Source organism: Monodon monoceros, unplaced genomic scaffold, assembly GCF_005190385.1.
Source record: "Monodon monoceros isolate NGI ecotype Baffin Bay Population unplaced genomic scaffold, NGI_Narwhal_1 Super_Scaffold_21, whole genome shotgun sequence".
Classification (NCBI taxonomy): domain Eukaryota; kingdom Metazoa; phylum Chordata; class Mammalia; order Artiodactyla; family Monodontidae; genus Monodon; species Monodon monoceros.
Window position 1 is genome coordinate 145,469,899 of NW_021703778.1, and position 17,784 is coordinate 145,487,682.

Below are 17,784 nucleotides of genomic sequence, written 5' to 3' on the forward strand. Positions count from 1 at the left end.
CACACAGGTTTTCAACCTCACACTCCCTTTGTTACTCTGCCTTTCTGGTCTCCTTTGAAGACAGACTTCTTCATTAAAAACAAAATTTAAGGGCTTCCCTGGTGGCGCAGTAGTTGAGAGTACGCCTGCCGATGCAGGGGATGAGGGTTCGTGCCCCAGTCTGGGAGGATCCCACATGCCGTGGAGCGGCTGGTCCCGTGAGCCATGGCCGCTGAGCCTGCGCGTCCGGAGCCTGTGCTCCGCAACGGGAGAGGCCACAATAGTGAGAGGCCCGCGTACCGCAAAAAAAAACAAAAAACAAACAAACAACCAAGAAACCCCACAAAATTTAACTGCCTCACTGAGGTATAACTGACATACAATAAACTATACTTATTTAAAGTACACGATCTGCTGAATTTTTGGATCATGTATATACCTGAGAAAACCTCATCACAATCAATGTAACAGACAGCCATTACCACCAAAGTTTCCTTCTACCTTTTGCAATACTGCCCCCTTCCACCCCTCCCCCATCACATAACCTTGTCTGACAAACTTCTTGGATTAGTAATCTCTAGATTTGTTGTCTCCTTATTTTGCATCCATCCACTCAACCTACATTCCATCCTCATGACTCCAATGTAAGTCACCAACACTTTCAAATATTTAATCTAATGAAGTTTCATTTCTTGATTTCTTTATAGCACTTGACCACTTTCTTCTTCCTTGAAACCTTGGTTTCTGAGACCACATTCTCCTGGTTTCCCTTCTATCTCTCTGGCTATTCATTTTTTTTTTGCGGTACTTTGTACCTAATTCATTCCTACTCAGTCTTTAGATATCAGGTCAAACTTTACTTTCTCAGGGAAGCCTTCCCTGATCCTGTAGTCTAAGTCAAGTTTTTTGTTACACATTCTTACAGAACCAGATTCCCTTTTAAAAAGCACTTACCTCAAACAAACGTGATCTAATTAAACTTAAAAGCTTTTGCACAGAAAAACAGACCATAAACAAAACAAAAAGACAACCTACAGGGACTTCCCTGGTGGTCCAACGGTAAAGAATACATCCTGCAATGCAGGGGACATGGGTTCGACCCTTGGTCAGGGAACTAAGGTCCCACATGCCGTGGGGCAACTAAGCCCGTGCGTGCCACAACTACTGAGCCTGCGCACCCCAACTAGAGAAAGAGAAAACCTGCACGCCACACTAGAGAGAAGTCCACACGCTGCAGAGAAGATGCCGCGCGCTGCAAGGAAAGATCCTGCATGCCACAACGAAGATCCCACATGCCACAACGAAGATCCCGCAACTAACCCCCGACACAGCCAAAAAAAAAAAAAGACAACCTACAGAACGGGAAAGTACATTTGCAAATGATGCGCCGGACAGGGGATTAATCTCCAAAATATGCAAACAGCTCATACAGTTTAATATCAAAAAAATGAACAACCCAATCAAAAGTGTCTACTTAGATGACCTAAGTAGACATTTCTCCAAAGAAGACATACAGATGGCCAAAGAGCACATGAAAAGATGCTTGACTTAATTATTAGAGAAATGCAAATCAAAACTACGATGAGGTACTACCTCACACCAGTTAGAAGGGCCACCATCAAAAAGTCTACAAATAATAAATGCTGGAGAGGCTGTGGAGGAAAAGAAACCATCCTACACTGTTGGTGGGAATGTAAACTGGTGCAGCCACTATGGAGAACAGTATGGAGGTTTCTTAAAACACTAAAAATAGATCTACCACATGATCCAGCAATCCCACTCCTGGGCATATATCCAGAGAAAACTATAATCCAAAAAGATATATGCACTCCAATGTTCACAGCAGCACTATTTACAATAGCCAAGACATGGAAGCAACCTAAGTGTCCATCGACAGATGAATGGGTAAAGAAGATGTGGTAAATACAATGGAATATTACTCAGCCATAAAAAAGAATGAAATAATGCCACTTGCAGCAACATGGATGGACCTAGAGATTATCACACTAAGTGAAGTAAGCCACAGAGATAAAGACAAATATCATATGACATCACTTATATGTGGAATCTTAAAAAAAAAGATACAAATGAACTTATTTACAAAACAGAAATAGACTCACAGACATAGAAAACAAACATAGGGTTACCAAAGGGGAAAGGGGTGGGGGAGGCATAAATTAGGAGTTTGGGATTAAAATATACACACTACTATATATAAAATAGACAACCAACAAGGACCTACTGTATAGCACAGGGAACATATTCAATATCTTATAATAACCTATAATGGAAGAGAATATAAAGAAAAGAATATATATAAAACTGAATCACTTTGCTCTATACCTGAAACTAACACAACATTGTATATCAACTATATTTCAAAAAAAAATTTTAAAAGAGAGAAAAAAAGTTTTAAAAAGCACATATCTCGGTTTGTAATCATATATTATTAACACAAATATCTAACTAAAGTCTATCTCTCCCACAAGGAGACTATAAACTCTACAAGAGCAAGAACTATATCTTATTTGCTTACCACTTAGCATCTGTCTGGCACATAGCAGGTATTCAAAATAATTTACCAAATATGTGAATACAGATCTACCTTATTCTTACTTTAAGTGTCAAAGAATTCCCCATAATTGATGTCATAATTTCTTTACCCAATCCCAGAATGATGGCATTTAACTTGTTTCCAGATTTTTACTATTATAAACAAACTGCTAGAATGATCACTCATGCCAGTGTATATCTATGGATGTACTTAAACATAATTCTTAAATGTAAAATTGCTGGTCAAATGAAAAGTGCGTTTAAAATTTTAACTGATATTTCCAAATTGTCCTCCTATAAGGCTGCAAAGTATCCTCCAAGCAATCAACAATGTGTAACAGTACCCATATCGATATACTTTTTTTTTTTTTGCGGTACGCGGGCCTCTCACTGTTGTGGCCTCTCCCGTTGCGGAGCACAGGCTCCGGACGCGCAGGCTCAGCGGCCATGGCTCACGGGCCCAGCCGCTCCGCGGCATGTGGGATCCTCCTGGACCGGGGCACGAATCTGTGTACCCTGCATCGGCAGGCGGACTCTCAACCACTGCGCCACCAGGGAAGCCCGACTTCGATATACTTAATACTCAATTTGTATAATCAAAATGAACCTACTGGGCTTCCCTGGTGGTGCAGTGGTTAAGAATCCACCTGCCAATGCAAGGGACAGGGGTCCGAGCCCTGGTCCGGGAAGATCCCACATGCCACGGAGCAACTAAGCCCATGAGCCACAATTACTGAGCCTGCACTCTAAAGCCCACAAGCCACAACTACTGAGCCTGTGTGCTGCAACTACTGAATCCTGTGTGCCTAGAGCCTGTGCTCCGCAACAAGAGAAGCCACCAAAATGAGAAGCCCACTCACTGCAACCAAGAGTAACCCCTGTTCGCCGCAACTAGAGAAAGCCCACGTGTAGCAACAGACCCAACACAGCCAAAAATAAATAAATAAATTTATTAAAAAAAAAAAGAAGAACCTACTGTTTGGCTGGGTGTGGGGTAATAGAGAAGAGTGTTAGTTTTTATGTAAGAGAGGTGTTTTGTTTTGTTTGTATTTTAATATCATACTAAGCATTTAAAATTAAATATTAAGTTTATTATTCCTATAAAGAAGTTTCAGCAAATGAGTTGTGTAGACAAAGCTAAGTGATTAGGAAAATGTTTCATTATTGACAGACTGTGGATAATTTGTGTATTTTAAAAATCATGTATTAATTTAACCTATAGATTCTCAAAAGCACTTTTCCTGTCATATTGATTGTTTTTCTTTCTGAGACTTTAGTCCATGTTTCAATCATAGTACTGAGGCAGTAAAAAGGAGCAGAAAATCACAATAAGAATATTCACACATAAGAATATACAAAAAAATAGAGAAAAATGCTAACACTTTATATTAAACTAAATTTTTTTCTTCAAGATATTAACATTTTGTTGTAGTTCCTTCTATTTTTTGTCCTCATACTTAATACATCTCATAGCATGTTTATACTATTAATTGCTTCTTTTCACTAAGCAGTATAGCATGTACGTTTATTTCTTCCATGACCTTAAATACAGACCCTTCTTCTCCAGTCTCAAGTAGCAGTAACAAAAAGCACCTGCACGGCACCCGCTTCTCTAGATCTTCACTATGTTCTTAACCTCTTTAAGCTTCCTTTTTCTGATCTGACAAATGACAGCATTAGTTTAAACGACCTCTACATGATTAAAAGTTACAAGATTAAAGAGGAAATCCCTTCTGACTTAACTCTTCCCATTTAAGCTTTTCTAGAACATACTAGGCCTGTATTTAAGAAGGCAGACACCAGCTTCCTCTGTCCCACCACTTAGTAAGCATATCCTGTTGAAAATAATTTGATTCTTGTGATTCTTGATAATTCAGGACTTTTAGATATTTCAGGATTAGTATTCTCATCAGAAGTGATCTTGGGACTGCCTGGTGGCTCAGTGGTTAAGAATCCACCTGCCAATGCAGGGCACACGGGTTCAAGCCCTGGTCCAGGAAGATCCCACGTAATGCGGAGCAACTAAGCCCATGCACCACAACTACTGAAGCCCACACGCCTAGAGCCCGTGCTCTGCAACAAAGACAAGCCACCACAATGAGAAGCACAGGCATCGCAATGAAGAGTAGCCCCCGCTCGCCGCAACTTGAGAAAGCCCGCACGCAGCAACGAAGACCCAACGCAGCCAAAAATAAATAAATTAAATTTAAAAAAAGAAGTGATTTTATTTGTAGTGATTCCAGATTATATACAAGAAATTCTTATTTAAATATAAAGAGAAAAATCATTAATTATAATCTGTTTTTCTTCTTACTAATTCTATCATTGAAGCAGAATATAAAGGGATTAGCTTTTAGAGTGTTTTCTTTTAACTGTCCTAATTAATGGAATTTCACATATAATAAACTGTCAATTCTTTTCCACGTCTAGATTTATAGAAACATGAGCTCTTACCTTAACTGGGAAGCTACATTTTCCAGTACGAACTCCTTCTTCATCTGTCTGCCACTGATGTGGACGACTGGCCTCTGGAACATAAACATCTTTCTTTCTCCTAAAACTTTGCCGTAGTTTATTCATTTTAATTTTTACAAGCTGTAAAAGAAGTATGAAAAGGAAGTTATTACTTTCTCACATACTTAAAGTTTGGATTACCGTCCTAATAAAAAACTAGTATCCCAAATTAAAGGTTTTGTTTTAGGGGGAAATGAGCAATTAGTATACTTCCTCTTAGAGTAACTCTAAGTTCAAACAAACAAATCACTTCACTTTTTGAAAAGACAATTATAATGCTATTCTTGTAAAACAACAATAACCTGTTGTAGGATCGGAAGAGATGTTATTCTAAGAACCTTCAAGCACTTTAATTGCAATAATCCAATGAGTATTCCTCCTGATCTACCTCTCAAATCCATTCTAACTCCTGAATAAGGAAATGTGTACCTGTAGCCAAATTATAAACTGCTAACAATTTTTGAAAATATTCTGAAAACTTTGATCCTTATTAAGAAAAAAACATTCTGGAACACTGAAATTTGGGGATCTTTTTGGTTTACTATCAGAAGACACTAAGCAAAGCAGGGACTTTAATAGCCTTTTGTAAAAGATATTTTATAAAAAGAAATAAAGTTTCCTTTAAACATACTTAAAGAAGAAAAAGTTCTAGGATTACATTATTCTAAAGAAGAAATTTCTTGCAAGTAGTATGACATGAGAATGTACTTTCATATTCATAATAATTACAGACATGAAAGTAATCTAATAGTTTTCGATGACAAAGGTCCAAGTCTCATCATTAACTCTGTAAATTTAAAAGTATTAAACTACAGTCAGTGTTTTTGTTTTGTTACTGGAAGAGGCACTTCTCTAATGCTTTCAAAGGTACAGTAGAAATCACAAAACTACAGGGAAGGAAGACTTATCTGATAAGAAACAATGGAGCATTTAAGAGCCAATGAATAAACATAATGATTAAGTGTCCCTTTATAGGGCGAATCTCAAAATCTGAAACCAATACCTTCAGTTTTCTGTTAAGGAGCATTGCTCATTCTTTCCATGAGGGATTTAAGCACCTCAACCAGCCTAAAAAAGAGATCCTAACTTGAGAAAATGATGTGACAAAGCTATATAGAGGAAACATCTTCTTTGTCAGGAGTGTTAAATAACAAGGGATGGAACATTAATTCCCACATTAAAAGCAATGAAAGATTTGAAAATCAAAGTTTGCATTCTGAGGAAAAATCATTTTGTATTTTAAAGTTCATAATGCCACAGCAGAACTATTACCAAATTAGCTAATTTACACAGACAGGCCAATCTTACCACACGTTTTTCTTAAAAGGTGAAAATTCTGACAGACGAATGGTAATGTAAAAATCTCTGGATTTTCTAAAAATCAATTTATTATTTCTCAATTCAAAGTTGATTTATAGAGATGAGGTAGATATTAAACAATCAAAGGACTCGACAAAAGGTAATCCATCCCTTTGCCTTTAAGTAGATCACTCATTCCTAAACTACCTTAAATGAGAGCCTACCTTAATCTAACAGACTTCCAAAAAGAATTCCATAACCTTCCTTGATAATACATCCTGTTATATACTTTCATATCACAGTTTTAAAATATACACAAATACAAATATAAGAAAATAAAAAGCACCTATATCCTTGCTCAAGTTGGCACCCTAAGAATCTTGAGGCAAAAAGCCTGTATGATTCCTTTCTTTTTAATTTCTTTCTCTTAGCAAAAAAAGACTACACACACCTATCCAGCTGGCCAACCCAAACACCTGAAAGTCATCCCCACTTCTATTCTTTCTCTGACCAATACCTATGGATCTTACCTCCTTAGTATATCTTGAATTAATTCCCCCACCCACCACATCGGTTCTACTATCCTCATTTTTGCTTAAATCATTGCAAAAGCTTAACAACTTAATGGTCTCTTTGCTTCCAAGAGAGGTCCATTCTGATCTGTTCTCCTGACTACTGCAAGAGTGCTTTCTAAAATACAAATCTGACCATGCAATTACTCTGCTTAAAATCCTTCAATTGCGTCACATCACTTTCAAGATAAAGTCTAAATTCCCAAGCATGGCAAACACAGTCTTTTTAATCTGGCTTCACTCACCAGCCCCATTCACATGCTAAGCTCCAGCCATATGAAACTACTTACAGTTCTCCAAACAAGGCATGCTATCTTTCAGAGCCTCTGTACATGTTCCTTCATCTGCCTAGAAAGACCTTTCTCTATTTGCTTCTGTTGAAGTTTACTCATCTTTAAAGAGTCAGCTCAGAGTCTTCATAGAAGCTAGCATTTTTTCTGACAAGCCCCTATCTGGTCTGGGTCCTTGCATTTCACGTGATTCCCATGAACACCCTCCGGATAACTCTATTACTCTACTCCTCAAGACTTACAGCAATTTTCTATTTCCTTTATGGTAGGCTATATCTTATTTGTTTAAACTTATTTGTTTAAATAGTACCCCTGCATCTAATACAGTGCCTGTCATATATATGGCATACTATAAATTTGAAGAAATGAAAGATAAACCCCATCGTATTAGATGATATTTACTAGGTAGGATAAATGTAGACATGTAAGACCAGAGAATCATCGATGTTGGAAGAGACTGCATTTAATAGTAGGCCAACCTCCCACTGACAAAGGAACTACTTTGACAACTTTCCTTAGAGGAAGACATCCAACCTCTGTCTAAATAGCTCTACTACAAATGTATTTGCTCTTGGGCAGCTACTTATTGTTGTACCACTCTACTGACCAATAAGAGAACAGACTGGAAGTGTCAATTGGTTTGGGGGGTCTAAGTATCATGTCACTTTCAGTACTAAAATGCTTTGCAATCAGCATTTCTACAAAGAAAATTACATGTCAGTGATTCTTGAACTATGCTTTAGGTAGCCCTAGGATTTCCACAGAGGAGTCCCCAGGACCACCAGTTGTTTGGAAGGGAAGAGAAGGTTAGAAGACTGGACAAAACTCTCAGGAGGAGCTTCAGGTCCCTGTCACAGCTTCAAACAGACAAGCTCCACTTTCTCTGATTTACATGTTGGGGTTCCATGTAAAAGTTTAAGGAAAGGGTTTCACAGCCAGAAATTTTTGAAAATTAGTGATATTAATTATAATTGTTCTAAAATGAACTTGGCAAAGTGAAAATACACAATGATGGTATCTTGCTTGTTACTTCTTAATGAGTAACTACCACTGGCCTGTAAAATAATCTAGCAATTAAGATAATAATTAATACAGGGAAGAAACCAAACATTCTATTTTCAAGTAATCTATGTATAATGATTTTGCTTACAAAAAAAAAAAACAGATAATAAGAAAAAAAGTTAATTCAAAGTAACGTTTACTATTGGTCCTCAGCAAGGTTGAACTTTACTCCCAAATAAAGAAAATCATACCCCTTGTGACAGTCCTGGTTGAATATAGGTAAAGAATATATTTTTGTAACTATAAAACCTGAGAACCAACTTATTTTGTCCTTTCTAAACTTTTTAAAAATGAAATCCCCGTTCTACTAGAATTTTCAAAGGTCACTAGGTACAACTTAATTGCCAAATTCAGAAAATCTTTTCACAGTTCTCATTCCTTAAATGCTCTGCAAAATTTGACACCACAATTCCAGCTCTCCTTTGTACACGTGTTTCCTCCCTGCCTTTCCCTGTCCCCATACTCTACTCCTCTGGTTTATCTTCTTCACTTCTGTCTCTACTGATGCCTTTGAGGGCTTCCTCTACTTTCTCCTACACATTGAGGGTATTCCCCAAATATCAGTCCTCCACTGGTGTTCTCTGTGCATTATCACTCTTGGAGAAATAATCAACACAAACTATTACCCCAACTATGATCATTTCCTAATTGTACTCTTAAGTCTTACTCTCTTACTCAAATTCCTACATTTGGGTGCATCAACGCTGTCTCAATCACGTTAATTTAAAGTTAAATCGTCACCTCTGGGCTTCCCTGGTGGCGCAGTGGTTGAGAGTCCACCTGCCTATGCAGGGGACACGGGTTCGTGCCCCGGTCCGGGAGGATCCCACATGCCGCGGAGAGGCCAGGCCCATGAGCCACGGCCGCTGAGCCTGCGCGTCCGGAGCCTGTGCTCCGCAACAGGAGAGGCCACAACAGTGGAAGGCCTGCGTACCGCAAAAAAAAAAAAAAAAAAAAAAAAAAAAAAAATCATCACCTCTTATACTCCTATTCCTTCGGTCTTCCCCCCTCTGACCCAAATTGTTTGGGTCAGTAAAAACTGTTTGAAAACTTACCATGTGCTGGGGCCTGTTACTAATGCTAGTGGATACAGAAATTCATAAGACAACTTGCCTTTTGGTGGCTCTCTTCCCTTATAAAAGGTTAATTTCTGCACAATATGGGGAATGGAATAATAATACTATATACAGTATGGCCTAGAAGCAGTCTAGGTTCAGGAAACATTTCCTGTAGGAGATACTATCTGAGTTAAGTTTTAAAAGAACAAACATTAGCCACATACTGTGTAGAGTAGGAGGGAAAAGATATTTCAGGTAGAGGCAACAGCATCAACAAAACACAGATTCAGGAAACCTATGAATTAACTGAGTCAACATGATATAACTGTGCTCCAGGAAAGTATTTTGCCCAAAATGAAAATGATAAGACTGTAAGCCAAGAATTAGCTTCACTGTGTCAGGAAAGTTTTACAAACTAATTTATCTGGGCAAACAATTTGTACATCAGGGCAAACAGCTCTCCTGACAGGATAACAGACTGCTTCAAGAACCTTTTCTTGTTAAGTCCACTAATTTTAAATATTGTGTCACAAACTTTGCCCATCCCAACCAGTTCCCCACCTTAAAGGACCTGCCTTAAACCACATGAGTCCAGATCTCAAAACCCTAGAAATACCCTTTCCTAACTTCCCCTAACTACCAAGGCTCTGTCAAAGTGGTGCTCTCCCTTGCTGCAGTAAGTTTAATAAACTCAGCTTTGCTTGATCAACAGGACTCTCTTTATGGGGAAAGTCAAGAGCAGGAATTTATTACAGAAGGTGAGGAGGAGGGAGAAATCCAAATATGACTCCTAAGTTTTAGGCCTCAATAAACTGGATAGATGAATTCAGCAAACTGAATTGTTGAATTTGAGGGGTCTGTTTATAGGGCTTCTAGGTGGAGATATGTATAAGCCTGGAGATCAGGGCAACCATAAGCAGTCACGACAGGTGAAACTTTTCTTGTGATGATCTCATTATTTCCCTATTTTTCCTAATAGGAGTTAGGATACAGTAAGTAGAATTAAACCCAGCACACTCAAACATGAATAAATAGAGGTGCACACACTATATAACTGGCCAGTATGAATTAACATAGCCATAGCAGTGATTAAGTTTTTGCAATGCTTGCATTCTAGATAGTAAACAGCCACTGTGCTGAGCCCCTAGCCTAGGATCTACCCCTTGACCATCCACAATCCAACAACTGGTTCAGCTGAGTAGTAAGGCCAGTGAATGTTTTGATTGGTCAGTAACAATGTAAGTCAGATTCCAAAAGTCTCATCTCTCTCAGGCAGAGTTGCTGGCTTCCTACAGGGTCCCCAAAGGGTTGGCCTGCCTTTATGTGCCTCTGCCCGGTCCCAGGTAGGCACAGCAAGGATGATACAACAGTACTCACCAACCCTCCACCCTGTCCACCATGGTCCTGAGTGTTGGCCCCCATCGCCACATGTTCCCCCAGTGAAATGTGGAATAGACTTGTTAGGGGAGACAGTACCTTCAGCAGTGACACTAGCTCCCCAGGAGTCAAACAGACTAACTCTTCATTAGGCTGGATAAAAAAGCAAGACCCAACCATGTGTTGCCTACAATAAACCCACTTAAACCTAGAAAAATGGTACAGATGAACCGGTTTTCAGGGCAGAAATAAAGACACAGACGTGGAGAACAAATGTATGGACACCAAGGGGGGAAAGTGGTGGGTGGGGTGGTGGTGGTGGTGTGATGAACTGGGAGATTGGGATTGACATGTATACACTGATATGTATCAAATGGATAATTAATAAGAACCTGCTGTATAAAAATATAAAAATAAAATAAAATTCAAAAATAAATAAACCCACTTAAAATATAAAGACACAAATAGGTTAAAAGTAAAATGATAGAAAACAGTATACCATATTAATACAAGTCAAAAGAAAGCTAGAGTGGCTATATACGCCCCCCTCAATAAGTAATAGAATAAGTAGGAAGAAAACCATCAAGGATATAAACAGCAAGACTTGAACAACAGTTATCAACCAACATGACCTGACTGACATTTATAGAACATTCCACCCAATGACAACAGAATATACATTCTAATCAAGTGCATGTGGAACATTTACCAATACAGAACATTTTCTGGGCCATAAAACAAATCTCAGATTTAAAAGGCTTCAAGTCATGCAAAGTATGATCTCTGACCACAATGGAATTAAATTGCCAAATATTTGGAAACTAAATAACACATTTCAAAATAGCCCACGGGTCAAAGTAGAAATCGAAAAGGAATTTAGAAAGTATTCTGAACTGAATGAAAACAAAATATATCAACATTTGTGGGATGTAACAAAAGCAGTACTTAGAAATTTATAGCACTAAACCGGTGGTTCTCAACCGGGGGTGGGAAGGGCAATCTTGTGCATTTGGCAATATCTGGAGGAGACATTTTTGGTTGTCACTAGGGGAGATGCCACTGACATCTCATGGATAGTGGCCAGAGATACTGTTAAACATCCTATGCATAGGCCAGCTCCTGACAACAAAGAATTATCCAGCTTAAAATGTCAATAGTGTCACTACTGAGAAACCCTGCACTAAACGTCTATATTAGAAAATAAGAAAGGTCTTACTTAAAACAATGACCTTAGCTTCTACTTATAGAAACTAAAAGGACAAAGAAATGCAAAGTAAGCAGAAAAAAAGGAAACAGTAGGAATCAAAGCAGAAAACAATAAAGTAGGAAAATAGAAACATAGAGAAAAGGAAACCAAAAGCTGGCTCTTTGAGAAGATTAAAAAAACTGATAAACCTATAGCTGGACTATTTAGGGGGAAAAAAAGATACAAATTACCAAGATCAAGAATGAGAGAGGTGTCGTCTCTAATATTCTACAGATATTAAAAATAATAAGGGAATATTGTGAACAAGTTTATGCCCATAAATTCAACAACTCAGATGAAATGGAAAAATTCCTTTAAAGTTACAAACTTTCATAGCTTATTCAAGAAGAAATAGATAACCCAAAATAGTCCTATATCTATTAATGAAACTGAATTTATAGTTTAAAATCTTTCCACAAATACAACTCCTGGGCTAAATAGATTCACTGGTGAATTCTGCCACACATTTAAGGAAGAAATCATACCAATTCTACACAAACTCTTCCCAAAAAATTGAAGAGGAGAGAATATTTCTCAAATCATTCTATCAGGCTAAGATTACCTGACACCAAAACCAAACAAAGACATTATTTAAGCTTCTTAAATAGATAGACCAATATCTCCCATGAACATACATAAATTCTAAACAAAATTTTAGCAAATCAAACTAAAAAAATACATTAAAAATATATCATGACTACATGGGAGTTTTTCTAATAAATGCAGTTAGTCAACATTTGAAAATCAATCAACATAAGTCACCTTATTAGCAAACTAAAAACGTCCCTGTTAATATGTAAGGTTATAGCTCATGACAAACTGTACCTTTCCTTCTCCGAATTCACAGATGATATACTGAACTGAGATTTTTTTTAAGTTGGTTAAAATTCAACTAATTATAAGCATAAATTCTTTTCTTTCTCTATCTCCCATAGAGTTCATATTTAGCCCTGACTTCTTTGTGATTTCTAGTCTTGTACTTCCAATTCCAATTCAAATGTCTCCAAATCAATTTATCTTTCCTTTCAAACAAGCTCTTCTTCCTGACTTCCCTATTTCTATGTAACACCTTTACATCCATCAAAGCTTTGAAATGAGAAGAGCATACTCTAAGGTTCATCTCTGACACTTTTTCATAATTCTTCCATACCAAGTCCATCAACAGGTGCTACTGGATGGGAATAGGTATCAATATCTCTGGTATTCAGCCATTCAGCATTTCTATTCCTAATTGCCCTGGCAGAAAAATCACTTCATCCATGAACCTCTGCAACAGTCCCTGGACTCCAAGTCCTCTTTCCTCTAATCTCCTTACATAGTTGTGCCAGATTAATATTCCTAAAATTCTTCCTTGAATGTGTTCAAAAACTGTTGGGCTGGAAAAAGGTTGGGTTCAAGTTGTGGAGGCTCCTGAATGCCAGACTCAGACATTAAACTTCAGGATCTTCAACAGTCCAGCCTTGTCTCCCAATGCTTTCCTGCATAATCCTATGAAGATCAGACCTTTCAAATATTCTGTGGCTTTCTCACTTCTTTCTCTTTCTTCACCCTATATATTCTACTTGTAATATTTTACTTTCCTCCTCATTTAACTAAAATACTATACTAGGGTATGATAAGGAAGCTGATTTTAAAATAATTTTCTCATGTAATAGATGTGACTTGTAAAGAACAGGAAAAACAGAAAAATCCAAAGAATGAAATACACATGACCTGTAATCCCACTAAACAGAAATAACCTCCATCAACATTTTAGAGTTTTAGCCTTTGTTTTTTTTCTATGCATATATGCTTCAATTTTTTCTTTTTATAAAAGAGGGATCACATGCTATCTTTCTCTCAGCAAGGCAAATTTGAAAATCTTTCCATCCCTTTCAGAGTAGCATGCTTTTATTTATAATCTAGGTCAATAATTCAGAGAAACAAGAATTTTATGCTAGTTATAATCAAAACTTCATATTTAAAAATGAAGAAAAAAGTTTCAATTTATTTGAAGACAAAATTTATTTTTCACTCAGCACCTAGTTCATTTATTTACATTAATTTTAAATTATATATAAAAGACCTCAAATATTTTAATTAAAATTCAGTCACCAAGTATTTATTGACTGCCTACCATGCCATGCTGCAGTAACCAATACAGAACAAAACCCCTGCCTCTATGAAGGAGACGGACAGAAAATAAATAGCCAGATTATTCACAGTGGTGTTCTGACTGACAAGATCCAACTGTCAAATTTTCAGCAAGTTTGTGAACTGGGTACTAAACATAGCCTTTATTACAAATTAAATTATAATTATATGTTATAATTATATGTTATATAACTTATAATTATATAAGTTACTTTAAAACAAAGGTAAAAACTCATCACTTCCTATTTTTTTAACTACATTTTACTATTATCTATGCTCTTGGGGTTATTTATGATTTTCTATCTGTAAGGTAGAAATACTATCTAATGCCGGGCTATTGTACATCTCTTCCCAACAACACGTTCAGTTCAGTGACTTCATGTTGGTAACTTGAAATCGGCCATGGCGGAAGTATTTACACTACAGAATTTGGCAAAAACTACCAATCACTGCTTGATTTATTGTTCTGTGATTGTCTAGATCTAAGAAACTGATGGAGAAAATGTTAAGATGCAGATTGAACTTAAAAGTGTGTGGTGTCTATAACCATTACATTGTGAATAGCACAAAAATTTTGAGGAAATATTCTTCCATTACTTGAAAACTATTATCCGATTCAGCAAAGAAGTCTCTTACGTCAATGACAAATGAGTGAAATTTTGACACACATCTTCATTGCTTCACTTTCATCTTACTAAACAAGCAAATATATCAACCATCATTCATGTTGGAACTATACTTGGAGAACTAATTGTGAAACATTTACCCGAACACCACCAACTCTGTGGTATGTTAGAGGTGGTAAATGCTATGCAGAAAAAGATGAACAGGGTTAAGAGAGGGATTAGAAGTACTGGAGGCAGGGATGAAATTTTAAACCAAGAAAGTAACACCTGAGCAAAGAATTGAAGAAGGTAAAAAAGTGAGCCATGCAGTAGGATGAGCGTTCCAGAAAAAGAAAATAATTAATGCAAAGGTCCTGAAGGGATAGCTTGCCTAGAGTGTCTGACAGACAAAAGAAGGTCTGTGTGTCCAATGCAAAATGAAGACACGAGAATAGGAGAGATGAGACCAGATGGGTTATACAGGACAAAGTAATATAGGACCCTGTGGGCCAAACACTTTAGTTTTTCCTCTGAGAGAAATGGGGAGCCACTGGAGGGTTCTAAAAGGAAGCACCTATATTTTACATTTGGCTGCTGGGTTAAGAATAGATTGAAGAGAACAAGAATGAAGCAGGGAGACAATTAGGAGGCTACTATAATAATCCAGCAGATGACAGTGAACTGAATCCAGACGGTTAGTACTAGAAGTGCTCCTGAATCTTGTTTTCATGCCTGCTCTAGAAAATGCACTATTTGCTGATATAATATCTGTTGAAATCAGATTTAGAGTATTTAAATGGGAGAAAGGTGTACTAAATTCCAGTGCTGGAATTAAAGGCAGTTTTCTAAAAGTATCTGCTCGACTGTTTCAAATAGGAAATCTTATCTATAATATTAATCAAAAGATCAGCTAAATTATCATACTTTTCATGGTAATTAACCTCATGCTTGACAAGATAAATAGATTTCTTGAACACTACCTAGGTATACGAGTGTATGAAGGATTACAAGTACACGTGGTAATTTGCTCTACCCAGGAAAGACAAAAAAAAGAACAAGAAGAAATAATAAATATTAGGCATCCACTGTGAATGGTACTTTAACAGGACTTTCATGTGCAAGTTTATAGATTGTTAAGAAATACTGTCTCTGGGCTTCCCTGGTGGCGAAGTGGTTAAGAATCCGCCTGCCAATGCAGGGGACACGGGTTCGAGCCCTGGTCCGGGAAGATCCCACATGCCACAGAGCAGCTAAGCCTGTGAGCCACAACTACTGAGCCTGCGCTCTAGAGCCTGTGAGCCACAGCTACTGAGCCCATGCACCACAACTACTGAAGCCTGCATGCCTAGAGCCCAGGCTCCGCAACAAGAGAAGCCACCACGAGAAGCCCATCGACATAATTAGAGAAAGCCTGCGTGCAGCAACAAAGACCCAACACAGCCAAAAATAAATAAATTTTAAAAAGACACTATATACCATTTTACATCTGTCAGTTTTGCAAATATTAAAGAATCAGACAATAAAATATGGAGCAATGGGCACTCTCATACTCTTACAGGAGCATAAACTAGTGCAACCATTTTGATAAGTAATTTGGCATTGTCTAGGAAAGTTGAAGACTCAACATACCCTTACAACTCAGCAGTTCCTTCTCTAGGTGTATATCCTAGAGAAACTCTTAAACATGTGCACAAGAAGCTGTGCAAGATGTCTGCGTAGCATTTATTATTTGTAACAGTAAAATAAACACTAAATCTAATTATCCATCAACACAAGCAATAGAGAATATTCACACTACTAGAATACCATGCAGAAATAAAAATAAGACCTCAATTTAAACACTCTTAAAAATAAAAAATTTAATTAAGAGAAAAAGAAGTAAAAATAAATCATCTACAGCTATAACTATCAACATGGATGAATCTCACAATCATGTTGAGGAAGGAGGGAAGCAAACTGTTTATATTATGATTCCTTCATACAAATACTAACAGCTCAGAGAATACTGCCTGCTTACCAGGCACTGTACACTGTGCACTTTGCATATAATGACTCAGTTTATTCTCACAATAGCCCTATCAGGTAGATTCTATTTTTAATCTCTACTTCATGAATGAGGAAACAAGCACTGAAAAGTAAGTAATTAGCCCAAATCACATGGTTAGTTAAGTGGCAGATTTGCCTGGCTCCAGAATTTGTGCTCTTAGTCCCCTCACATTACCTCTCAAAATTATGCAAAACTAAACATGATAACATTTAGGGATATGTGTATAGAAATAGAAAGAAAAACAAGAGAATGATAAACATAATTAAGGGCACTGTTACTTCTGAGGGAAAAGAAAGGGGGACATAATCGGGAAAGGTTCACATGGGGACTTCAAAAGTTTTAGTAGTGCTTAAGCTGAGTAGAAGATACACAAGTTTTCATTTCATTATGCCCTATAACCTACATATGGTACATATATTCTTTTGTATACATCAACTATTTTATAATTTTAATTAGGTGGAAAGCAAGTCACTAAAATCCTTCTGAGGATAGAGACGGGGAGTGTAGAAATATAAATACATACACACCTATAATTATGAGATATCTAACAAGGGGTAAGAAAAACAAGTCACGGGACTTCCCTGGTGGAGCACTGGTTAAGAATCCGCCTGCCAATGGAGGGGACACAGGTTCAAGCCCTGGTCCGGGAAGATCCCACATGCTGCAGAGCAACTAAGCCTATGCACCACAGCTACTGAGCCTGTGCTCTAGAGCCTGCGAGCCACAACTACTGAGCCCACGTGCCACAACTACTGAAGCCTGCATGCCTAGAGCCCATGCTCTGCAACAAGAGAAGCCACTACAATTAGAAGCCCACGCACTGCAACGAAGAGTAGCCCCCGCTCACCACGACTAGAGAAAGCCCGCGTGGAGCAACAAAGACCCAATGCACAGGAAGGAAAGAAAGAAAAGAAAGAAAAGAAAGAAAGAAAAGAAAAGAAAGGAAAGGAAAGGAAAGGAAAGGAAAGGAAAGGAAAGGAAAGGAAAGGAAAGGAAAGGAAAGAAGGAAGGAAGGAAGGAAGGAAGGAAGGAAGGAAGGAAGGAAGGAA

General features: G+C 37.6%; 1 protein-coding gene across 12 annotated transcripts in view; it reads right to left on the reverse strand.

Annotated features, from left to right (window-relative positions):
* NUMB (NUMB endocytic adaptor protein) overlaps positions 1 to 17,784 on the reverse strand; it is a 178,203-nt gene that overhangs the window by 58,664 nt on the left and 101,755 nt on the right. For 11 of the 12 annotated variants that reach the window (XM_029238170.1, XM_029238173.1, XM_029238167.1 and 8 more), the window contains one exon: positions 4,987 to 5,127. In XM_029238170.1, the coding sequence (XP_029094003.1) occupies positions 4,987 to 5,112 (126 nt within the window). In that variant the 5' untranslated portion in view covers positions 5,113 to 5,127. Of the gene's footprint in view, positions 1 to 4,986; positions 5,128 to 9,010; positions 9,065 to 17,784 lie in introns of those variants that run through there. The other variant, XM_029238169.1, reaches the window with a different exon arrangement.